The sequence below is a fragment of the Macrobrachium rosenbergii genome, chromosome 59 (assembly GCF_040412425.1).
Source record: "Macrobrachium rosenbergii isolate ZJJX-2024 chromosome 59, ASM4041242v1, whole genome shotgun sequence".
NCBI classification, from domain to species: Eukaryota; Metazoa; Arthropoda; class Malacostraca; order Decapoda; family Palaemonidae; genus Macrobrachium; species Macrobrachium rosenbergii.
Window position 1 is genome coordinate 31,314,614 of NC_089799.1, and position 25,634 is coordinate 31,340,247.

Below are 25,634 nucleotides of genomic sequence, written 5' to 3' on the forward strand. Positions count from 1 at the left end.
TCCTGTCAGTACTTACGTCATTATGATTACCAATTATATTTAGATAATAATAATAATAATAATAATAATAATAATAATAATTATAATAATCATAATAATAATAATAATACAGTGCTCATAGTAGCATGAGTCTTGAAAATGAGAAACAAATCCACAGTTATGTATGGTATAAGTATATTTAAAAATAAATCTCTACAGAGAGTTTTCGGGAATCTGTCCTTGAAAAGGGGAATCGAGCAGATTCCCAAAAGCTCTCTGTAGAGATTTGTTTTTAAACGTAGTTACTCATGCATAACTGTGGATTTGTTTCTCCAATAATAATAATAATAATAATAATAATAATAATAATAATAATAATAATAATAATAATAATAATAATAATATAATAATAATAATAATGATGAAGATGATGTATTGAATCCCACAGCAGTAGAAGGATGTACATATTCTGATGGCTTTCAGGAAAGTTTGCACATCTTTTTATCACGGGATTTCTGTACCTAAGCATTCAGAGAGATGCCATGGTGTTTTCCTCATGGTAAAAATAAAAGTGTATACTGTATATAAAGACAGTATCTTTGTGCGTGAAATTCTTATAAATGGAAATGTAAATTAAAATTGTTGCTGCTGTCGTCACGAGATGGGGATCTTATCCTGTTTTGGCCACCTGCGTTGCACGCGAGCCAAAAATGCAGGCAATAATGATAACACTTGTGCGAAGTGTAAAGTGTAATGCGATTTCCGATTTATTTCCCTGTGGATCTTGCAGTTTTTTACTATTACTTCTACTATTGGCAATACTTTGCTATTGTCATTTTGTCTTATTGGACTATTAAAGATCTGCCCTGTTATTTCTGTGGCTTATTGGCCTATTGCACGAATCTAATAAACTCGTCTTTGTGTCTTTCCTCTAATGTTTTTATGCTTGATTTTGAAAATAAAATTTGAATTCATCTAGATATCCTACCTCATGATCAATTTGAATGGTATTTGATTATTTTTGACAACATAAACCGTAAATATGTGATGCACCATAGATAAACCGTAAAGGTAGTGGACTGAATTCTTTTCACCTGTAATTCCCCAAACCTGAACCAATATCTTTTTCATTGCCGTATAACAGTTCATGGATTGTTTACTTAATGTATGGATTATCCATGTATTTTAAAGTAATTTTGTTGTCATTTTTAAATTTTCTTTGTAACAGTCTTTGTAACAGATATGACTAACACTACTTGTGCGTGTGTGATGACGTTTTAGGCTTAAAATACTAAAGCCATCAAGTCCTGAAAGCCACTTACGGTACATTTTGATAGAAGATAAGAATGGATGGGGAGTGGATATTGAACGAGAGAGAGGGAGAGAGAGAATATTCATTTTTACATTTAAGGATATTTTGACATCATCTCTTTGCTTTAGCCAATGTATTTTTATATACATACTGCATTTTGTGTGCAAACATAGTTAAATTGATAGAATTTGTGCCGCAAACTGTGAATGGTAACATTTGGAATTAACGTGCTTTTCTCCCATCAGTGTGACAGTTAAAAAACAAGGTTTTCTTTTTATTTGTGAGTAGGGCCTCATGAATTCTCTTGAGTGTTCAGAACTTTGCCAAGAATTTATTGCTGATGTTCAAATGATAGATGCTTCTGTGTGTTTGCTAAAACATTTACTTTATCATTGCCACGGACAGTCTTCCTTGACTGAACTGGCAACATCATGAAATAGATTTTATAAAATAATGGCCCCAATTCAAATGATGTAATCCTGTCCACAAAATTCTTGTTTGGTAATAGCAGTCTAAAATTCCCTGAAATAGATACAGATGTTATTATCTAAGTATCGATATACCTTCAGTGTGCAACTAATAGATATATGACATGTAACGCTTGGAAACTAACGTACAATTATCAAGATTTTCTCCTCACTGAAGTTTTTTCATTAGTTTAAATCACCTGACAACAGCAGAAACCTTTACAGAAAGTTTTTTCTTTTCTATTATCAGAATTACGATGGAGAACTGTAGCTAAGAGACTGAAGGCTTTTACATCTACGTGGCCCCATCTTGTCGCCATGGAGAGCTACGCATCTGTTGAAATGCAGGACTACTGGAATGAGGTCCGCACCATAGGCCAGAGAAGGACTTCGTCGCACTCTAATTCTCACTCTGAAGAGGAAGCTCGTAGCCATGATGGTAAGGAGTAGAGTTACGAGCTTTAGTATGAAATTTAAACCTTGAGGGGCCACATATACCAAGTAGGTCTGCCATGATATTTTTTTTTGTTCCCCATTCTCTGTAACGCCATTAAAAAAAAAAACTAATCAGTCAGTCAAATTCCTTCATTCTCGGCAAGTTTTCACATACTCGAAGCTGTTCAGCCGACGATATTATGCTATGCTCTATCAAGGCCAAATATGAGCAAGTTTATGGAAAGATTTGGAATTTCAACAAAATATTACTTATAAAATTATAAATGGAAAAATTTTGTGATGAGTTTGTGGAAATTCTGAAACTACATAATTGATATAGGAGACACTTTTTATGGAAGAAAGTCATGTCGTCTATTATATAGTGAAGAGATACAAATATTCGGATAATAATGGTGATTGTGATTATTCTTGCGTTAACATGTCATTTTTGGTTTGTCTTTTTGTTACCCCTGCGTTAACCATTTGGTTATGTCATCCAGTAGTTCTGCCACACTTTCTTCTCCCCACAAGAACCTGAATTGGAAATCAGGGTTTTTGTTTTTCAGTGGGTAATAATGGATTAGTGCTGCCTGCAGCGATGGTGATTTGGTCTTTTTCACAAGGGTGCTTTGCCCAGTCGTGACCTTCACTACTATTCTGTATCCTATTCTAACTCCATCAAGGATGCTGCGTCCTGACGAATGCATCCAAAGCTAATCCAACTTCGCCTGCGATGATAATTCTAACCTCATCTATTATGCTACCATAACCCCTACCCCCTGACCTTTATTAAATTCATTCCTTACCTTTGGAAGTGGTAGGTCGAGATTCCCCAAAGCACAACCATGCCAAGTAGTCCATGGGTGGTTCATTATCTAAATAGGGCTTTCACACACTAAACTGCCTACAGTTTTCCCAGTATGAGGCTCAGCTGCAACTCTGGATGGTGTCATGGTGACATTGAGATTAAATCTCTGGATTTTTTCTTACTTCGCGAGAAATTTATTCAGTAAATGATTATTATCAAGGGTAAATCAAGATTGTTATATAGTAAATTGAATATTTCACCCTTTGTATCACTGCTCCAGTGATAACTTGTGAATCACAAAAAAATTAAAGATACGATAAGCCTTGAGTGAATAAAGGTATCAGTGTTTGCGCCACCCTTTTTATACTTATCCTTATTTTTCTTCTGTTGACCCATAACTTCTGCTCTTATTCTATCTTGTTCCATCAGCAGTACAAACTAGAGCAGGTAACACCGTGTGACCATCACTCCAAGCTTTCATGTGCAGCCATCTTGCATAAGCGCTCTTTTAATAGAGCTCCAAGAAAGAGTGCGAGTTGCTTGCCTTTGAAGAACTTAATCATCTGCATTCTTTGGGAAATACCACATTTGCACTGCAAAAAACACTTGGTTCCTTTTAGCATGGACTTTGCCTTTTAGATTACTTGAAAAAGAAATTGGGAAAATTGCAGGGAAAATAATCCATAGGCTTTCAGGTAAATCGTGATATAATTAAAAGTAACTGTGAGTTGTTTAATCACATTACAAATAAAGCAAACTTAATGATTTTGTGTTATTTGCACGGACATTGCAGATGATGGCGAATCAGATGAACATTTCCTGGAAGGACTTGGTATACCTGTTAAACCAGACTCCGAACTCTCTGAAGATAACATCACTTATAGCAAGTTCATGGGTGCACTCAATCCAAGACAGGTGAGGTGTAGAGACGCATTTGACTCCTTAATTTGCAGTCAAATGTTGAACATGTACAAGAGCTAACATGATTTTTTTTTTTTTCTGTAGGATTTTAGTATACAGCTTTTAGGCTCGTTCGTGTGTCGTGATTGCATTCTCTGATACTTGTGAGAAATATATCTTGATATTTTTAACTTCTTCGTCCAATTAGGAGGAAGCCCTGAAACGAAGAGTTCGAACCCTTAATGCAACCATACGAAGGAAGAAGCAAAGGAACAAACCAGACATTCGTAATTTCTTCGCAACCACAGATGTAAGTCAGACTGGGATTTAATTGTTGAATACATCATTTTTATATATTGCATATTTTAAACACGTTGCAGTGTTTATTTGAATGAATAGTGAATATACAGCGCTGTATTAAATATTGTTTAGACTCACAGTATTGCATTGCTAGTAGAGTAATTTCTTATATTTCTCTGTTCAGAATTCTAGCACAGGCACTAGAAGCCGAAGTGCCACTCCAGACTCTTTGGATTCGGTGTCTCCTCCCCGCACACCCCCCGACCCTCACCCAAAGTCGTGGGTGGATCCATATTTAAGTCGATCTCGAGGATCCTTAGATTCAGGGAACCATTCCTTGGTGACATCGCCCTCTGTCATCACCTCTCCTGGCCCATTTTCACCCATCAATGATCACAGTAACCACCACCATCATAACAGAAGCCTAGCTGTTGGGGTCAGGAGACATTCGCCGCCAGTTGAAAATAACAACAGGTACATGTATTTACAACCACAACAGGATTTTATGAAATCCACATCGTTTAACATTGACTTTAAAAAGAAGAGAAAGGAGACGTAAAACAAAATTCAGTATTTATTTCATGATATAGATACGAAAATCTAACGTATGTGATCCTGGGAACAGTATATTGCATTAGAAATCATTGAGCTTAAGATGGAAGCCGAATATCCTGTGCTGCATTCTACTGTATAAGATACAGCACGTTAGCCTTTTCTTTTAAGGTAAAAACAATTCCACATTGCTCTGAAAAAAAAAGGATTCTACCGCACTCTGAGTGAATGGATGAATCACGAAATTAATCTATAGGCTTACGCTGAGTACTGGGGCAATGTCAGCCACTCAGTGAAAAGGAGAACAAGATCCAGAAAATAATTGTAATGAATTACAAGAATCCAAAGGTGATTTTGGAACAAAACCCCACAGTTGCACTAAGAACTAATAGTTAGAGAGGTTGGACAGCAAGGTGGAAGGTGGGAGCGGTTACGAATGTAAAGTTAAAGGCTAAACGGTGGGTGAAGCTAGTGGTCGAAGGGGCTCTGCAAACACCTTTTAGTAATGCTTACAGTTCACCACAAGAGTGTTCATTGACTCTAAATATTTGCCAAAAATGTAATGTGCCAATGTTTCTCCATGTTTCAGATTAACGGGAGCACTGAAGGCAATATAATTGTAGGTTGTCATTTTTTTTCCTTATTCGCAGCATTAAATGCTAATAAAATTTTACCAAAAACTTTGCAGAAGCCAATGGATGGACGATCACCCTGTACATTTGTATCGTGCTCCTTCTGTGGACATGCTCCCGAAAGTTGCCTCAGGGGTACCAGGCTCAGGGAAGGAACTGCGTCGTCAGCGTTCGTATGCTCGCGATTTGGCAAGGGATGTAAAGAATTTCCATTCAAAACAAGGCCTTTATGAGTTTTATCCAAAAGCACTGCAAGATGAACATGGTAAGTTCTGTTCTGAGGAACGAACGAGATAATGATCCTCCGTTATTTCTTCACACAGAATGTGTTGTAACTGTACTTAAGGGATTTTTGTCTTTGAGAAATGGTGTTGGTATTAAGTGGAATCACGATCCCCATATTGAGGGAGAAATGACAAGTAGCAACTTGAGATTTTTATTTTATTTCTTATTATGGGATTTTAATCCAATTGATTTTTTGAAGAAGCTGACTGATTGGGTGCCAGACTGTGGAAGCAAATACAGAAAATCAGTTACCTATCTTTTAGATTTGAATGAAAAGTATCATTTAATGTAGTGTACATTTTAATGGTAATTTGAATATGATTGCAATCACTTTCCAAGCGTTTTGATGCTCATCAAGAAAGTTTAAGTATTGTTGCTTCAGTTAAGTATTGTGGCTTCGAGAGTCATACAAATTCTTTAGAACAGTTTATCTGCTGATGTGAAATAATGACTTTTTGTAGAGCTTAAAAATTCAATGGCACCTTTTCTAGATATTCAAGTCTTGGGTTACCGGTACATTGGATCCGTACACATCCCACATGCAAAGTGCAAGGAGAAACGGCCATCCATAGAATCCAACGCTTCTCATGGTAGTCAAGATCTAGAATCTTCTACTGTAAGTAACAATGTACATTATTTTATTTTTATAGTATAGTATTTGTGGTTATTGCTGTTGTCGTTGGTGTGGTAGTTCATTGAAAGGATAGTAGTTAAGTTGCTATTGTGTATTGTACAGTACAGTACTATGTTGTTTTAGTGTGCAGATAATACGCAGTTCAAATTTGAATGTGATGATTCACAACTATATACCACTAGCGGATCGGGGATGGGGGGCACCTGGGCACGTTGCCCCCTCCCATGAAAAATAATGACAAAATAATAATATTGAAGGTTTAGATAATAACATAAATGAGAAATATAAAGATTGGGAAAAAATCTAATAGAGAAATAACAATAAAACTTTGAGAAAAAATAATAATAATAATAATAATAATAACAATAATCTTGATGATAACGATATATATATATATATATATATATATATATATATATATATATATATATATATATATATATATATATATATATATATATATATATATATATATATATATATGTATATATATGTGTGTGTGTGTGTGTGTGTGTGTGTGTGTGTGTGTGTATGCACATACACGTATATATGTATGTATAATATGAAAATTGGTGCCCCCATAAAATTTTTCTGGATCCGCTAGTGTTATATACTGTATATTTTCAAAAGAGTACTAACGTGAATTTCAGATCATAGTGGGCTGTATTTTTTAAATAATATTTTTAGGAAACCCTGAAAGAATTCGTATATATCCGTGATGACCGCACCTTTTTCAGTGCGAACCGACGAAAATCAAACGGTCTGGGTTAAAAACCTCTGCGTAGCCCGGCAGACTAGCTGAGCATTGTGTGTACACTGCTCTTCTTCATTAGAATGTTAAGTGCTGTTTGGTATATTGACGAGGAGGGGGGCGGGGAGGAAGAAAAGGTGATTGATTTTAATCAGTAATGTAGGATAAATTGTACTTATAGAAAATATGTGTAACATGGGAAGCTAGCGAACTTATAATGTGGTAGCATGCACATACTTTGGGCACTATCGTTCAACATTACTGATTATCCGGTATTTTTTAAAATTTTGTTTTTACACGTGCATACACAGCATTCATTATACATAAAGTGCACACATACAATGCAGTACCTTTGGATATTGTGTTTTTAATGATAGTTACCTGATCATGCATACATAATGTAACGGACATGCTAGGCTACTGGGCTGAGGTTCTTGTGCGAGGCATTTTACTCGCAAAAATTCATATGTTTTGGCTGTTTTTTTGTATAATATACACATGTTATAAAAAGACCACATGAATAATGTGTATTAATTTGCGTTTTATTCAGTTTTTAATTTAATATGTTTTCATTGGCTAGCCTGGTTTCGACTAGGATTTTGGAGCAGGCTAGAGGTAGCACAGCCTAGGAGAACTTAATCGCTCAGTTTTCCTACGACTGCACGTTGGATGCGTTCATACACCTTTGGACCTGTTAGTGCAAATAAAAGGGGTTATTAATTTCGGCAGTGGATAAGCGCAAACTACCACATAAGTTTCAAACAAATTATTACAGTAAGAATACTGAGCCAACCACTCAGCATGGCCTCTTCTTTGAGAAGATCCCATAATATCATGTAAAACTTCATCACTTCTGGACTGTTATACGAACAGCCTTTTAGCTCATAGGAAACAAATGTATCTGATGTACTGTAGTATTCCTCCATATAGGAAACCCTCAGAAGGGATGAGAATATCACTGAATTTACACAAAATAATAAGCAATGAGGAGACAACCTGCAAATGAAACGGCTCATAAAGTTTGCCTCAAAAATATATTTTTTTGAACTCAAAATCCCAATTTTGAAAACTGGTTCTCTTGGGTAAAAAAAAAAAAAAAGGCGGGGGCCTTGAGCAGTGTGAATAGTAACGCTATCAAAATGTACTGCATAAAGAAAAACTTTACTGTAAAAAGAACAGCCTCTAATCACAAAAAAGAGTAAAATGGCATGAGAGACTGTAGCCAGAAAGAAAAAAAGAAGTACAAATTTAACACGAAAGGATTTTCTTACCATAATTCGTAGTTGCGGTGAGCATGACAGCAAGTTATGGTACAAAGCTCATATCTTCAAGAATGTTTACAGACACAGTACAATAAAAAACAATGGAATACGAGTTTTCTGACATGGGAATTACGTCTGCAAAACCACCTGATCATAAGAAGGCTTAAAGGCTGCCAAAACGACTTCTGTAACATGAATTTTATTGATGACAAAATTTGTCAACAGCACTTTATCACATAGCCAGTGGCTGGTCAGCAGCTTGCTCTGAGGAACAGAAAACAGAAGGGCACCACTGCTTCAGGAAAGTGACAAAAAATGAGAAAATTGGTATGAGAATGTCAACACAAGTTGACTGAAGCTACTGAAGAAAATGTTTAAGTTAGGTTAACCCTCCTGAAGGGATCTTGCACCGTTTAGGATAGGGGGATATTCTTCTTTGCTCGATATGCACTGTATATGGTTGTCCACTTTCCAGTGCAGTTTATGAACATTATTTTTATTTGGTAATACTGTACTGCATAAATATATTTGAAGGTGGCAGTCTTTGAAGCCATTTTCAATTTTGCCTTTCACAAGAGGTAACTGATCCGTTTCTCTGCAGGAATCACGCAGACCTTCTGTAGAAATCCGTAAGACACATTCAGTCAGTCATTCAAGAGATATTCGGGATCGAGGAAAAATACGAGAAAATCAAGAAAATATTGAAAATAGGAGAACCGGTAGTTCTACAGATCTGGGTTTCAAAGTCAGATACCTGAATGCTGATGATGAATTTCCTGTAAGTGCTATTTGGTATTGTTTGTTCATTACTTACTGGAATGTAGGTAATTCTTTGCTGTAATAAGACTTTTGTCAAATATGTTTCTAGTATGGATAATAAAATTAACATCATTCTGATGTTGAATGAATGCAAAACTATATCATAAAAATTATTATAGAAATTTACAGAAGTAGTATAAAATATAATAGTGACCATGTTGAAGTTTGTATAAATGAAATGATAACTGATGCGTTAATTTACTTATTTCAGGAACTATTGTTGGAAACAAGCCGTTGTGGACAGACTCGCATGGATTGGCTTGACGAGTCTGATCTTAGCAAGCTTGTCTCACTAGCATTGCTAGAACTCGATATACTTTTTACAGAGCACCATATCCACCACAGATGGAGAAAATTGAAAAAGAGAAAGCCCAATAAAGAGGGTAAGTTTTAGTGTTTTTCACTGTCTGCTGGTATTTTACATAATCATAGTTATTGAAGCTTTAAAAGAACTTGAAAAAACAAATACACTGGCATCTCAACTCAATGACTTCATCCTATCAGACTTCATTACTCATCGGGTGTGAACCAGTAAGGAAAAATAATCTTATTTGGCACTTAACGGAATAATCTGGTAAGCGCGATAGACACCGTACATGCTGAAATGAACGTGACTAATATTTGCCTGTCTAACCTTAAAAGGTGGCTTCGTGTTCCCTTACTTCAATACTTTTCTCCCACTCATTGGAACATTTAGAATGCGTTTATCGGTCTTATAATGAGCTTGCACTTCATATCAAAATGGGTTTCTTTTATGTCTCGTGCAATTTGTTGCATAGTGGGTATGTTTTTGCTGAACTATTTTGCGGGTGTGTTTTGCTGTGCTACATTTTCTCCCGTGCATGAATGATCTGTATTCAAGCTATTGCCAGGTTTTTGCAAGCTGTAACGAATTCCACAATGCGTGCAGGCATGTAGTAATTATAAAAAAAAAATGAAACTCCATATGTACTGCATGTGAGGCGCGCATGTGCATATGTCTGCTGATTTTATACAGAGCGAGTAGCAATCGTACGATTCTGTCATTGGTTACTCCCACGTTTTCTCTTGGTTTTGAACCATTATTTGACTAAGTTTTGATAGTTAAAACATTCACTAAAATGGGAAATTTAATTGTGTGTATTGGGAAATATTGCATCAGGTATTTACCAAAAGTTTCGACCAATGGATGACATGGATTAATAGGCTGCGTCAGGAAGCATAAGGTTAACTTAATCTCCAGATGTCTTCGGATGTCGACGGATTTAGTAAACTTTCGTATACCATACCGAATATCCATACTGATGTAATATATAGCCTTGAACAGACACACACGCTCATGAAGATTTGGATGAAAGGTTTATCAGATTTCTAACGAGGTTATACCAAAATCAGTGCAAAACGGTAGCCACTTGCTCGGTTTAAAATCACCAGACTAATAATATTCATACACACTCACAGTAGTAAGTGCAGGTTATATAAACTTTTTTGTAATTTTTTTATTACTGTTGTATTGTTACATCCAGTACTGAATTTAAGAGCTAACAATACCCTTGTCACGGATTTTCCCACACGACTGGGAAGGTTCTAAGTCCCTGATGGCACGGAACTGGGATGATCAGGCCTGAAGGGCTCTACCAGTAAACATGGAAGCGAAGGTCCAGCAGGATCAAGCAGGGTTTTACAATTTTATTTTAAAAAATAGACCAATTAAATTTAACATACATTAACACACAAGGACCACGCGGTCGGATACAAGAGAATTCTGAAAGCTATACAAAACCCCCGAAACTCCAAAAAACATGCCTCTAAAAGCTACAATTTTGCACAAAACTTATTTCCGTACAATCAGGCTACACTTTAAATGAATATTATCTAAATCAGGCCCCGGATACCAAAAATGTGAAGAGATTCATTTAGCATACTAAAGGAACCGGCTCTTGACTTTAAAACGAACAATTTGGCAGAGGAGGTGACGACGGGAAGGTGCGTACCTCGCCTGAGAGCGATACCCTCGTGAAAGACGCACATCGCTTCTCTGCAGTGCATGCTTCGTATAGTCACCTCGGTTCCCTTTCAGAATTTACACATAGGTTATTTTACTAAAGGAGGTACTCGAATTGTATAAAAAGGAGCTTCTCCGTCATTCCTGACACACACAACACAGGCAATTCGCCGGACACAAATAATAATCAGACATATGAACCACGAACTCAGGCGCCTGCTTATTACTCCCCCTCACTTATCCTGAACGTTGTGAAGGATTGTCGAGAAAAAATGGATCCAATTTTTTCACGACGACCCTAATCAAAATTTGGAATGAAATAATGCTGCATGACAAGGTAGAAGAAAAATGGAGACAGACATTCATACCATCACGGTTCTCGGGTGCCGTGTAGCCTATGCTACCGGGTCTTTGAATAATTGTTACAGATTTCGTTGATTCCCGGGACGTCAGACCCTCGAACTGTTAGTTAAGTTGAGATGCCACTTACCATATCTGAAAAAAAAAAAAAAATACAGTACCTCACAGTACAACACCAAATACCAATTCTTAATTCTTCATTCACTATTTATAGATACCAGTGTCTTCGGTGTTCCGCTGGAAAGTTTGTTAGATCGAGACAGAACATATTTAAGTGATTCTCCTCTAGAAACAAGTGTTCCTGTGGTGTTCTATAAGGTAAGGGTTTCTTGACGCGACGTCACTTTTATATTTTACACCCCAAGTACTTGTGATATACGAATTCAAAAAAATTTAACCATTTTTAATGTATTAAAACTGACATGACAGTGTACATTTCTATTGCACAGCAAGGGACTTTGATTTTTACGGCTGCTGGTATATTTTAAATTTAAATTGATAAATACTTCCGTTGTAAACTCATTATTGTTTTATTAACAGACGACCATTGACGAGTGCTAAAAATGTCTTTTATTTGCAGTTGGGTATGCAACTTGAGCGCCAAGGGATGCAACAAGAAGGAATTATGCGAGTTCCGGGTCACAGGTTAGTTCATATGCAAGTCACTTGTTTAAAAAAAAGTATTCTTAAACCCTATTGTGCAATGTAAATCACCTGATATAAACATGTCTATAATGAGACTTTTGCTCTAACTGATGTTATCCCAGTCTCTTTATGGCTTGAGATAATGTAAACTGTAAGTTTAAAAGAACATGTAATACTACTATAAGGTAGCCTGTACCAATCCCTTAGTTTTAAGAATTTTGTTGTTGATTATGTATTGTATAGTATTGTACATTTATTTTATTTTAGTTGCTTTGAGTGTCATCGGGTTCTCAGGCTTGTTAAATTTCGAATAGTCTTGATTTAAAAATTCTTTTGATGTCTTGTAGCATATGATGAAACATTATTTATATAATTATATATATATATATATATATATATATATATATATATATATATATATATATATATATATATATATATATATATAAAGTACATTTGTTACAGTGAAATTGAAGAAAAATATGAAATGTGGAATCTAGCATATTTACTCTTTTAACAAGTCGTATAAACTTTCAGATTTTACTGTATAAATGACTTCATATTCTTGTCAATAGGACAAAACTTATAGTAATGTAATTCATTATATTTATGAAAATATACCTTTGTTAAATAACACAGAATAGACATAACATCCAAGGTTTTTCAGAGGATGACAAGAGTGAAATGTTCAGTGGCAGATGAATGTGTGTATTGTAAATAAATATGTAATAAAAATAACACTAATAGAACTACAAATAACTGTATGTATACTTGATGATAGAGTTGCATAATCAGACAACTGAGTAAAATATCTCAACTTTCGAAAGAAAAAAAAATCAAACACTATAGCCATTAAAGATTAAATGACTGACATTAAATCCGTCCTCCTCTCATTAGCACCTCATATGGTGCACTGTAAGCATTACTGAGGTATTTACATTATTCCTTAGGCCTCTAGCTCCACCCACTTTTTATCCTTCTACAGTATTTTTCCATCTTGCTGAACAACCTGAATTGTACTTTGGGCAACTGTGGGGTTTTCTCCCTGTTTTACCTTTAGATCCTTGTTTGTCATCACATATATTTTCTGCATCTCTATCTTGCTGTCCAGCCACTTCAACCTCTCTTTTCACTGCCTTAAGCACTGAATGTTTGAAAGTGTCCCAGTGCTAGGCTTTGTAGCCTAATTCCATGATTCGTCATTTCTTTCTTTTGGATGCAATTATACTTTGCTAGGACTAAATAAATAAAAAGTCAATGTTTGGAAAAAGCGTTTAATGGGCATATATGAAAATTATATCTGATAAATACTATAAGAAATGCACTGCCTTCATATCATATAGTGTAACATTTTTATTTCATAAATGTTCACAAACAAATTTTAATATAGTGATTTCTGCTACAACAATAACATAAAACTTGAGCTTCCAATATGACTTGCATGGCATGATAAAACAGTATTACAAAATTTCTTTCTGGATGAACAAAAAATAGATTGAATGAAAGGATATTAAAAAAATAATGCATTAGTGCTGTATTATAACCAAAGTAAAAAGAGTTTTGCAATCCTGTTGTAATGTTGGTGTCAATTTTCAGCAGTCAACAGTTAATGCAACTATACAATAATTTTTTATACACTAAAAATTTTACATCTATTGCCTAGTTTATGCTATAACATTGCATAGAATCAAGAAAGCAGCAAATCTGGTTTTATGTGGAAAAGGATCCTTAGATCATTCCAGGACTTTAGATGTTTATGATGAGAAGGAAAAAGATTTTTTGACCAAGAGAGAAAAGTAATTTAGAACTGTAAAATGCATATGATTTATTTTGCTATAATGGCGTCCAGTACTGTGGATAATAATGAAATGCAGTCGTAACAACTTCAGAATTTTGTGTACCATCTATGCCCAACAAAAGTTGAGATAGCTCTCCATAAAATCTTTGCGATTAACATTTGTAACACACTCTTTGGAGGGTTTCTCAAAATAATGTGTCAAAACTTCATATTGTTCAAAATATTTTGAATACCTACATAAATCATTAAAATTACAAATTCACCATTATAATACAAAATACTAAAACTGACCTTGCAGATCCTAACTTAACCTATATCTAGGGCTTGATTGAGTGATTGATGGGAAGTAAAACTATGGCAATTTTCCTTTTTTCTATTTGCAATACTTCCTGTTTATTTTAAAACTGTTGAAAATTTACGAGCTCTTGTTTTGTTATTTAAAATACGGAAAACTAAACTTAATACTGAAGTTCCATACATAAAAACTCAGTACTGTACAGGTATTGTATTGGCATTGGGTTAAATCTTAGTGGTAATGGTAAATCTGTAGAAAATCTGAACTGTAGGCTTAATGCTTTTACAATGTGTATATGTCTACAATATTTATAAGACATTCAATCTCGTCTTTAGATCCCAAACAGAGCAGCTGAGGCGTACCCTCGATTCTCATTTCTACACATCCCCTCCTTTGGCTGAGTCAGCATTGAGGAGTGCAGCACCAAATGATGTTGCTACCCTAGTCAAAAGCTTCCTTCGAGAGCTTCCTCAACCTTTACTCACTCATACTTATATGCCTGCATTTTACAAAACTCATAGTAAGTATTGTCTATTGTTAAATGTATTCTGTTTTCAATTTAGGGCCTAAAGTGTGCATAGAGTTTTCTCTTCAAATGGTATATTGCTGTTGACTGTTAGGAATAAACTAATATCTTGGAAAAATTTGTTCAACAACCTGTTATTTATAAATTAGCTGACATTGATTATTATCAATTTTCCTCAACACCTCATTCTTGATTCAAATAGAAAATTTTTTTGACAGTATTGTGCATTCATCTTAAAGGTTATCAGGTTCTAGGCAGGCAAAAAGACATTAATCTTCTTGCCTTTGGACTATTGCTATTTCATTATATCCAGCAATCCCATCATTCCTTCAGTTCTTTTATTTAATTGCTATCACTAAATGATTACAATATTTAGAAGAACCAGTTTCTTGTTATGAGATATTGTATAATTAGTATGTTTTGTATACTTTGCATTTATGTATCCTTGTTACACTTATTTCAAAGATGCTGTAACGCGCTAAGTTGGTTTGCCTAGAGGGCCATTTACCATAATATTTATCTGTGTTAGAGTTTTAACAGAAAATTGTTCCAGTGGTGCAGTCGCTGTTGGGGCAAGATGGCATTTCCTAATCTTGCATTTTATGTGCAGAGCTGACTCTTCTGCCTAAAATGCAGCTATATCTGGAAGTTCAGTGTTGAACCAGATTTGAAGAACTGCCCAATTTTCTTTACATGATTGTTTTGAAGGACATAGTAGCTTCATGCTCTCTTCTACTTTGTATGAGACAAATTCCATATCAAACAAAAGGAACTTTGTTTTAAGCACATCACCCTTCTTCAGGCCAAAGCCTTGACAGTCATCCTCCACCTTCCTCCTCCTTGGATGAAGTTTGTCCCCTCACAGCACCCGGAAAAGGTTTGATTCATTTAGGTAGATCAAAAGGCATGCTCTCCTTGCCTTGAGTTGGAGAAGCCTGGGTTTCTTCGGACAAACAGCCCTGACATGAACAATTTGCAGACAAAAAAATTATGATCAATTTGTTATGACTGAGATATGAAAGGACCTAGGTAGTGCCATCTCATAGAGACCTTTAATCATGATGGCATTTTAGACCAGGAGGCGTAGCTTAAGCCAAATGGCAAGCAAAACAAACCTCGTGTCACTTTCACCTTTGTTGGCCAACACTACCACATGAAAGTTTACTGATAGCAGGAATGCAAGGCAGTGAAGATTCCAATAAAGCTTATGCCTCCATTCTTGATACTGAAAAATTTCCTGTTGCTGCTTGTTCACTTGAGCATGACACCCTTGAATACTAGGGTTTGAGACAAGATGTTGCACATCTTAACCCTTTTCCTCTGATTTAGCAAACGGCAGGAGATGGCTTGCGCATGACTAGCAATCTTATTGTTAACAAGCCTATTTCTCTTCTAGGCCAAGATTTTGGCAGCTTCCCTATGAATCTCAATCCTGTTTTGTCATATGACTTTACAGGAAGACTAACATTAGAATTTGAAAGATAAGCAGCACTGAAGATGCTTTAGTATTGTCTCCTCAAACCTCTAGATTTCAAACCAGCCTGTATTATGGACCAGTACTATTTACCAGAATTCATTCCCTGCTCCAGAAATCAGCAGAAACCTTGGATACCCTATACAGAATATTTTCCAGCTCTTACCAACACCTCCAGGAGACAATAATCATTCTTTTGGACCAGAAAAACAACAAACTAATGACAATTCTTCAGGAAATTGTGGAGACAGGAGACGAGAACATTTCTTCACAGTTTACAACCAGGATTCAGACATACACTACATACTCTTCCAGATATTTCTGTGCTTATCTGGATAGGCAAAGTTTCCCAACTTGGAATACTCTATTTTGGTCTGTTCAGTATCCCACAGCTTTTGCCCACTTTCAAACCTGTAGCATTCTGGGCACAAGAATGGATAAAGTTTCTCGTTCTTGGTCAACCAGCTTATGATGTCATCATTTTCAACAAATTTCATCAGTACTGTCATGGGCTTTCCAACTGCCAGTGATTGTCTCCAGGCTAGTGAGAGATCAGTCTAATCAGATTACAAGGGCTGTTAATGGCATAAGGATGGAAACATTGAATCACACTGTTGTCCAGAGGGTATAAGCCAGACTTTTCTCTAATACAGAAGTTTCTACAGATACACTCTCTTCCAAGATGATGCAATCTCTAATAAGTCATTTCATCTCCATGGAAGAGTTGGCTCATTAAATCAACTTGGATTGATTCTCAGGAGACTAAGACTTGGCCAAACAGGTACAATCAGTCTATCGAATTTCATCTGACAATGAACTTCCCTCACCTACAAGCAGGAAGATTATGACAATGGTTTAATTGCAGTAGCTTCTGGTGGGAGCGTGAACAAACACGAGTTGGGTGCCTTGCCACCTAGCAGTCAACAATTTCATCAGGACAAAGAATAAAACACTGGAACCCTCCTAGGATCTGTTTCAGGAGGATGCAGCATAGTAAGTCAGTCTCAACAGAAGAAACAAGGCTGTTTCTTAAAATGTCAACTACATTCATATCTCTCTAAGTACTTGGAGGCTGTGGAACATTTTTTTTTTGGTTTTCTTGACAAAATCACAGCCTACTTCTACCTACATCTCCACTTTCTTGAATGCAGACTGGAAAATAGCCTTTTTCTTGCCCGTATTGGAGTACTGGAAGACTAAGCCTTTCTACCTTTCAACAAAGTCTGGTTGGTATTGGATAAATTCAGACCCCTAATGGTTTTTACCAATGACTAGTTGCAGTTCCTTGGCAAAGCTAAAACTGGTTTATCAACATATAATCTCTGATAGTAAGTCATCAAAGGAGACATCCATGGGAAAAAATGCGTATGCCACTCTCATCTTCACTGATTCCACAGAATCCTGGATATGTAGTCTTCACATTTGATGGTTTTGCAGCTAAAACTCCGAAGTGCAAAATTTTCCAGTGGAGTCTGCATTGCTACCTCCATCCTGCCAGTATTGACAGATGATTTTAGCTTCCTCTTCCTCAGATCATTAAGTAGTGTGGACTCAAAGTGAAAAGTTAACTTCTAGCTTACCATTCCTTTATTGCTCAAATAATGGGTAAAGTTCTCAAATTTGGTTTAGGTTAGGATGGGAATGTGAGTTGGTGTTTGAAAGGCCAAGGTTGAGTGATTTGAGGCATTATCTTTTAGGCTATGATCTAAGTAATGTTGAATACCAGATGATATCTTGAAGTGAATGCAAATGGTAGGTAATATTAAGTCTGGTGCTCTGAAGGATAAATTCCTAGGACACCCGGGTAGGCCTTTGCCAATTAATGGATTTTGACACCTAGCAGACAAGCTAGATCCCAAAGTGTCTATTAAAGTGAGTTCACTCTGAATGTCAAACTCCTATTTGTGAGCTAAGCTCAGGATTATGAAATGAGTTAATTTGTGAAGTGAGGATAAAACTATTAAAACCTGCATATAGAAGCCTTGTGCAAATTATGACCCAGTAGTTACACATCAACTGCACTGATCCCTCACAGCTGCTTGGGCACACTCGTTTAACCCATCAGTTTATTTTAGAAGGAAGCAGCCCTCCAGTGTGTGCTTACTGTGACGAGACACTAACAGTGGAGCACATTCTGGTGGTCTGGCCCAGATATTTTAACCAAAGAGAAAGATATTTCCAGGGTAAATCCCTCTCTGATATTTTGGGAGATGAAGCAGATATTTCTGCTATCATCTCTTTTTTAAAGTGTATAAAAATTTTTAGCGATATTTAATTTTCTTCCCAATATATTTATTACATCACAAAATTTTAATGACATTAAATTTTTTATTATTTATACAGTATATCATATTATTCATTGAACTTCATATCTTTATTTATTGGTCACAACCTCATTTTATTTATTGATCATTTCCTTCATTAATTCATAAATTCGTTTACCTTAAAAAATTTATTTTCTCTTCATTACGGCGCTGAATGGCCTTCTTGGTCCCAGTGCCTGGGCTTTTGCCCTAAATATCTTGCATCCGTCCTCACAGCTGCTGATCTGATTACAGTACACAAAACATGAGGCTCCTTTGTGCTGGCACCTGTGGATCTGTGAGGTCATGTGCAGTGCTGGCCACCAGTACATAATTGAATGGAAACAAAGTTTTTAGGAAATTTCCTGAAAACAAATTTGAGCTTAACTATGAGTAAAGGGTTTCTATAGAAAAAACTTCTTTTGAGAATATTGTAACACATTACAGTACCTTTAGTTTTCCTAGTTTTTGACCTTTTATAATATATAAAAACTACAAACAGTTATTGCTAGGACAGCAATAAAACCAGCTAAATGAAGAAGTGAAGAATTAAAATATTTGCAGTTGTTATGGAAAAGTAACGTAACTACAGTATTGATAAACCTGGAACTGAGGCTGAAAAATTATGAATTACAATATCAATTTTACATGTCCAAACTGCTGCTATCAAAACAGTTATCTTACTCTTTTCTTCAAAAAACTTGATATTTCTTTCCCAAAAATTTTCTTCAAAAAACTTGATATTTCTTTCCCAAAAACTTACTGTAAAGCTCTGAGTTCTGCTTTAATACCTAGTGTATTTTGTAAGTTTATTTTTTTTAAAGAAGTTGAAATTTATCACAATTTTCTCATATTTACAGGAATTGATAACATAGGTGAAAGAGTTTTGGCCCTGACAATGCTCATTCTTCTTCTTCCTATTCCAAACCGAGATACTCTTCATGCTGTCTTAGAGTTATGTGCTCGGATTGTATCATATGAAGAAGAAAACAAAATGACGCTTTATAATGTGGCAATGATCATGGCTCCCAATCTTTTCCTACCTAGTAATCCTCGCTCTAAGCTTCAACTTAGATCTGAAGATAAGGAACAACAGCTGAATCATGAGGTAAAATGGTTTTTAATTCTCCTTTATTCAAAAGTATTTCTACAATTCATATTCAAAACTATTTGAATTTTCAAAGGTAAATTTTGCTTTGGCTTCTAATGGTCAAACTGTTCTTGAAAAAGAATGGTGTTCTATAGAATATCTGAATGATTTAATTTCAAAACATTTACATTACCTGACTTATCACAAAACTAAACACTTCAAGTAATTCTTTGTAAGGGAAAGGCAAGGAAAGTTCTAAATTTGATTTCTGTGACCTTTAATATGAAAATCTATAAAAATTACATTTTTATTATAGTAATATATACATTTGATTTTTCTGTATGAATTTTTATACAGTGATCTCTGTTACAGTGAAATGAAAACCAGCCTTAAATATTTAAAGCAAGTAAGATTATGAATGCATATCTAACTTTGTATTGAATGTCTTCCTCTAGATGACTTATGCCAATGTCACAACCAAGCTGACACAGGCACTAATAAAATATCGTGACATATTGTGGACTGTTCCCCATCGTTTGATATCTCAGATCCGCCGTCTCTATCAAGCAGAGGCTCTGAAACATCAAAATTATACACCTGTAAGTAATACTGTTTACAGAACACACAGATCAATCTCTTGCAGACATGCCTGTTTAAATTTCTTAATTAAACTATAAGTTGCCTGCAAATATTATTGACAAGCTTCTTTACTGAATTTAATATCTACACTGAGCTGTTTGAACATTGCAGAGGGTTTACAAATACTTTTAATTATTTTCAGTTTTTTTTACATCACAAATATCTAATTATGAGCAAATACTATATAGTATTACCTAAAAACATAAACTGCATCATATATAAAAAAATTTTGTCTACTACGCAGATGAGAAGATTATTGACACGTAAGAGCAAAGAAACGATACAACGGCCAATAGAAAATGAAGTAGATTACCAAGATGGTGTATTAAGGGTTTCTGCACCTCAGTTCAACAAAATCCAGTGCCCAGTTAAACTGGATCCTCTAATGACTGCAAGGGATCTTCTTACCAGGTAACTACAACGTTAATTAAGAACTTGTTCAACTTGACAGCACTGATTTTACTGAAAAATTATATTGAAGATTTGTCAGTCTATACTTATTTTACCAATTCTGATCTTTACATTTTACTGACAAATTCAGAGTCAATTAATTCAAAGTCACACTGTAAAAAATAAATTTTTATGCATTTAATAACTGAAACTGCAACCAACGCATTGATTAATTATCATAAAGTGTTGTTGCAACAGCAGCGATAATATTAAAATTACCATACACACACACACACACACGCAGTGAGCAACCAGAACAAGTTCTCAGTGATATTAGGATACTGTATATGGAAAGGTACTCATCATTCCAGGAAAGAGACAAAGTACATGCAAACCATTCTTTAATGGTTCAGTGTGTTACACTGGTATCTGTTTTGCTCAAACAATAGTTTCAGAATGAAAAAAATTTTGCAGAACTTTATATTCAGGTTGTTTAGTATGAAACACCTCTTCAAACCAGCAAAGACTTGTCTTAGTTTGATTATCCTACAAAATGGTATAGCTAATAACATTTTTATGAAAGTTTCCACTAATAAGAAACATTGTTATGTAACTGATAGAAACATTACAGTGTTGTCATACTATGACTATTTCACAATTACCACTTATGTTCCCAGATTCATTGAGGAGTTGACACTCTTGCCTGAAAATCCACGAAGAGTAGAAGGTCGGAGAGAGCAACAGTACAAAAGAGGAACTGTTGGAAGCAGTAGTAATCCTCCTAATTCTTCTCAACTGGCTTCAATGCCTCAGTATTTGGCATGCCTTTTGAGTGGGTCTCTGAAAAATGCTTTGAAACAACATGCACTTCATGAAAGAGGAGGAAATATAGGTAAGTGTTTTAATTAAAGCCTATTGTACCATGAGATAATATTTAGCATTGTTCTGTACATATACTATTTCCCCCATTCTCTTAACAGGAATTTAAAAGTATGGAATAGAAAAGTTTTCTTGACAAAAAATAGGAGGAGTCTCCAAACACTGTTACTTAATTTTGAAAAAGTTTGTTTATTTCATAGATATTTATACAGAAAACTTTGCAAGTTTTCATGCCTTGTGATGCTCAATGTTACAGTCAGTCTTCACAACTTTGCGCTATTTAAAAGCAATAGAATGAGAATGAAAATCAAAACTTTGTGCCAAGTAAAAGCAATAGAATGAGAATGAAACAAAGAAACAATCACCAGTTTGTGTTCATACTTGAACAAACTTATTATTTTACAGTACTTGTGTATTTTGCTTTACTGCCTCACAATTAACTACCAGTTTGATTTTTTTTATTGAATGATGGGGCATTACATCATAGCCCAGTTGAGTGTTTAGCATATTCTCCTGATTGGTAGAGCCATACAGTTTACATCAGTATCAGTTGTATTGGGATATAGTAGCAATATTTTTATTATTGGATGATAAATACCTCTTTAACATGCACCTTGGCATTAAGGTTTTGATGAATATTCTTTGAAAGGGAGATGACATTGAACTTACATCAAATTTGTAGTGTTCATAGAGTTTCCTTTTGATTATCTCTCAGTTTGAGAGAATTTAGAATTAAAACTTAATTAAACAGTGGTAAGAAGATAGGAAAGATTTCCCTCAAATAGTCCTTGCCCTGTCAAGTCTGCCAACCTGAAGGTGTTAGAAGCCACTGTTCCTGTGTGGAGGGCCTTCCACATGCATGCATGAACTGGCGATTGAGCTTGGCAACAAAGGTATGCCATGGTGATGGGGAGCGAGTTGGAAATATTCCCACTCCATCCGTGGTATCTGGTTACTTTTCATTTGGCTGGCATTGAGGTTGGACACATCACTCTTCTTTTCCAAGTGCAACTGTTGGAATTGGACGAGTAGCCCTCTTATTTTCACCTTTGGAATTCTGTATTTTCTGTTTTATTGTCATCTATAGTGCCCTTGTTGCCTCGTTTTCTCAATTGAAATGAAACACAAGCAGCAAAAGTGTGGAGAAATGGGGACACCCATATGGTCTCTACATGTTTCTCACCTCAGTAGACTCACATAAGCATTATTCTTTTTGTATTGGAAGAGTGTGTTATTCCCATTTTGAGGAATGTGCTGACTGACTGGTGTTCTCCTCAGTGGGGAAAAGTTTGGGAAACAAAGGAAGAAGGACAAAAGGAGTTCTCCAGGGCTGATGGGGACTATAGTGAACTGAGGACACATGATTTTTCTAGATCTTTCTTGCTGCCAGCTTCCATTTCTTTACCACTTCATATGCTAGTTTTCTCACTTAGGAAGGATTGCTTTCCTGCCCCAGAAAGGCTTGTTCATGCCCTTTCCTCAGGAGATAAAGGTACTCTGGGGTTAGTGTTACTTCATCAGTCTCTTTGTTCTCTGATATTGATGATGATGGTGTTCCTAGAGCAAAAAGTTGTTGTCTATTGACCACTTGAAAGAGACAGATTAAACCAAGTACTGTGCCTGCAGTTCTCATGTCTGTGTCTGCTGTAAAGTAAGGGGATCCTTCTGGTGCCTGGTTTTCCACTAGATTCGTCATCATCTCTGTTTCTAACCTATACCAACCCACCAGTATAGAAGGTAAGTTTGGCTTGTGAGAAGAGAGGGAGGAAACATAAGTCATTGTTTCTCCTTTTCCTTTTTACTGTCATCTTCATACTTGTCCTCCTCCTCCTCCTCACCACTGGACTCTCATCTGCTATGTAGGCCAGAGAAAAAGAAAAGGAAGTTTAAGTCTTTCATCAGAAGCCCAAGTGGACTTCTCACACACTTTACTCTTCCTTACTCAGACGAGAGGATTGCTCCCTCCTCATCCTCTCAATGGCTCACTTACCCAGGGTATGCTTGGTCTGCAGGCCTAGTGCACATGATGACTCCTTGTACCTCTAAGGAGTTTTCTGGGGAAGAGCAAGTGCAATCTGTTCGCTCTGTGTGCTTGAGGACTCTGGACTAAGCATGCTCAACCAGTGAGTTAGGTCCTCACTCTAGCTCTACCGTGGGAGTGCGAAGAGTTGAACCTATACAATCTTCTGATTCAGGGGTATCTGCATTTTCAAATAACACAGTGGTGTAATATGCTCTTAGTTAGTTACCTTATCTGTGGGATCCAGAACTCCTGTCTGACACTCGCCACAGTTGTATTTACAACCATATGAGCATTAGCATCATGATGTTCTTTAATAATTACCTGAGTAACATAGTAACTCTTCGGCAATGGTATAGGAAACTTAGCAGCTTCAGGTAACTGTGCGTGTTCTAGTCTACCCTTACACCTTATTACCCCATTGTCCAGGTAAAGATTCAACTGGTGTACGAGAGCTAGTTTTGGTTTTCTTACCCCCTTCATCAAACTCTCGTATTCCCTTGGAAAAATTCCCTTTGTATGATGGCAATAGTCTTATTCTTTGCCTCTTGGAGTTCTTCTAAGGCCAGTTCACCATGCCTCTTCATATTGGTTGAACTCCTACAATTATTAAAAAATCGTAGGATCCACGCTGTGGTCCTACAGACCTTTTTAACCTTGCTGAATCTCTCCCAGTGCAGCAAGTCAGTATTACCATTCAGGTTGTCCCCTACAGTATTGACCAAAATGTTCTCCTCCCTACCCTGCACAAGTGATCCACCAAGCCATGACCTATCTATTGGCCAAGAGGAACTTTTTAACCAAGGGGGTCCCTCCAACCAGAAAGAACTATCCATGATCATTTCCCATGTGTCAACCAGTCAGTGGGATTGTCATCTGTAGGCACATAGGACAAGACCGCCTCTGGAGTTAGAGAGTTTATTTACTGTACTCTATTTTTCACAAATACAGGGAGAACACTTTTTGATACTAGCGAACTTAGGGCAACTTTACTGTCCAACCAAACAAACAGTTCTACAAACTCATCCTTCTCAAAGGATTCTTTAATAAATTTGTCCATTCTTGCTGCTAGCAACAATGCCATCAACTCAAGTTTTGGAACAGTTAATTCTTTAATGGGTGCTACTCTTGCCTTTGCCACCATTAAATAAGAGTTTTTGTTCTTAACTCTAAAGGCTACACAACCATATGCTAACTCACTGGCATCGCAGAATATGTGTAAGGAGTCCCCCTTTCCCAGGCTAGTATTCCTAGGAAAGGAAATATCAAGACATTTTTCCAAGTCTTTGGATAACTCAACCCACCATTTCTACACTGGGTCTGGGAGTTGTTCTTCCCACTCCAGTTGTTGCTTCCACAAATTCTGTAGGTATCTTTGCCCTAAAACTGCAGTAGAACTTTGAGTAGGTCAGCTGTTATATGTAGTCCCATCCACAAACAATCATTCAGGCTTAACCCACTTTTCCCCTGTCTGACTGAACGGTCAAATACTATCCTAATAGGGGTTGTTGTACTGTCCTTTTTAACACCATGATGTGCCAAGAAATGAGAGTCTTCCTCTGTTTTAAAATATTCCATTCTCCCTGTGAATCTTTTATCCTCCTGATTCTTCAGGATTTTCTGTTAGTGTTCTAGATACTGAGTGTCCTTCTGAAACTTGACACATTACAACAATCTATTCAAAGCCAACCCAAAGTTGGAAGATAATCTCCTTTTATTGCCTTTCCAAGTCAATGCCACAACATACTGTTTGTCAATTTCAGAATAAGTTTGTCTCCAATACTTTCCGATCCTGTTTTGTTATTTCACTGCAGTCAGTACCTAAATTATCTAAACTCCAAAAAGTTTCAAGATCTGACCTTGGATCCTTTAAATAAGTAGCACCTTCAGCCGTAATTATGTTGTCAGTTTCCACTGCCAGTTTTAAAATGGAAACATGAGTCTCCTTGGTGGGAGGAGAACTACATGTTCCGGTTATCAGGTAACCAAATATGGTTGGTATCAATGCTAAATTTTCAAATTTCCTAAACCCTGGATGTAAAATGTTGTACACATCGCCAATCCCTATTAACAATCCTATAGGCGATTGTTTCTC

The 25,634-nt window shown here is 36.1% G+C and overlaps 2 protein-coding genes across 4 annotated transcripts in view; one reads left to right on the forward strand and one right to left on the reverse strand.

Annotated features, from left to right (window-relative positions):
* The window catches only part of LOC136837385 (rho GTPase-activating protein conundrum-like), a 336,616-nt gene that overhangs the window by 304,104 nt on the left and 6,878 nt on the right, over window positions 1–25,634 (forward strand). For all 3 annotated transcript variants that reach the window (XM_067102143.1, XM_067102142.1, XM_067102144.1), the window contains 15 exons: window positions 2,009–2,197; window positions 3,795–3,916; window positions 4,110–4,211; window positions 4,386–4,675; window positions 5,442–5,650; window positions 6,162–6,286; window positions 8,919–9,095; window positions 9,348–9,519; window positions 11,695–11,798; window positions 12,061–12,125; window positions 14,554–14,738; window positions 19,382–19,629; window positions 20,067–20,210; window positions 20,495–20,661; window positions 21,318–21,532. In XM_067102143.1, coding sequence (XP_066958244.1) covers window positions 2,077–2,197; window positions 3,795–3,916; window positions 4,110–4,211; window positions 4,386–4,675; window positions 5,442–5,650; window positions 6,162–6,286; window positions 8,919–9,095; window positions 9,348–9,519; window positions 11,695–11,798; window positions 12,061–12,125; window positions 14,554–14,738; window positions 19,382–19,629; window positions 20,067–20,210; window positions 20,495–20,661; window positions 21,318–21,532 — 2,446 coding nt within the window. In that variant the 5' untranslated portion in view covers window positions 2,009–2,076. The remainder of the gene's footprint in view (window positions 1–2,008; window positions 2,198–3,794; window positions 3,917–4,109; window positions 4,212–4,385; window positions 4,676–5,441; window positions 5,651–6,161; window positions 6,287–8,918; window positions 9,096–9,347; window positions 9,520–11,694; window positions 11,799–12,060; window positions 12,126–14,553; window positions 14,739–19,381; window positions 19,630–20,066; window positions 20,211–20,494; window positions 20,662–21,317; window positions 21,533–25,634) is intronic.
* The window catches only part of LOC136837386 (uncharacterized), a 618,148-nt gene continuing 612,385 nt past the window's right edge, over window positions 19,872–25,634 (reverse strand). The window contains exon 4 of the transcript XR_010852683.1: window positions 19,872–20,186. The gene's annotated coding sequence lies outside the window, so the exon portion shown is untranslated. The remainder of the gene's footprint in view (window positions 20,187–25,634) is intronic.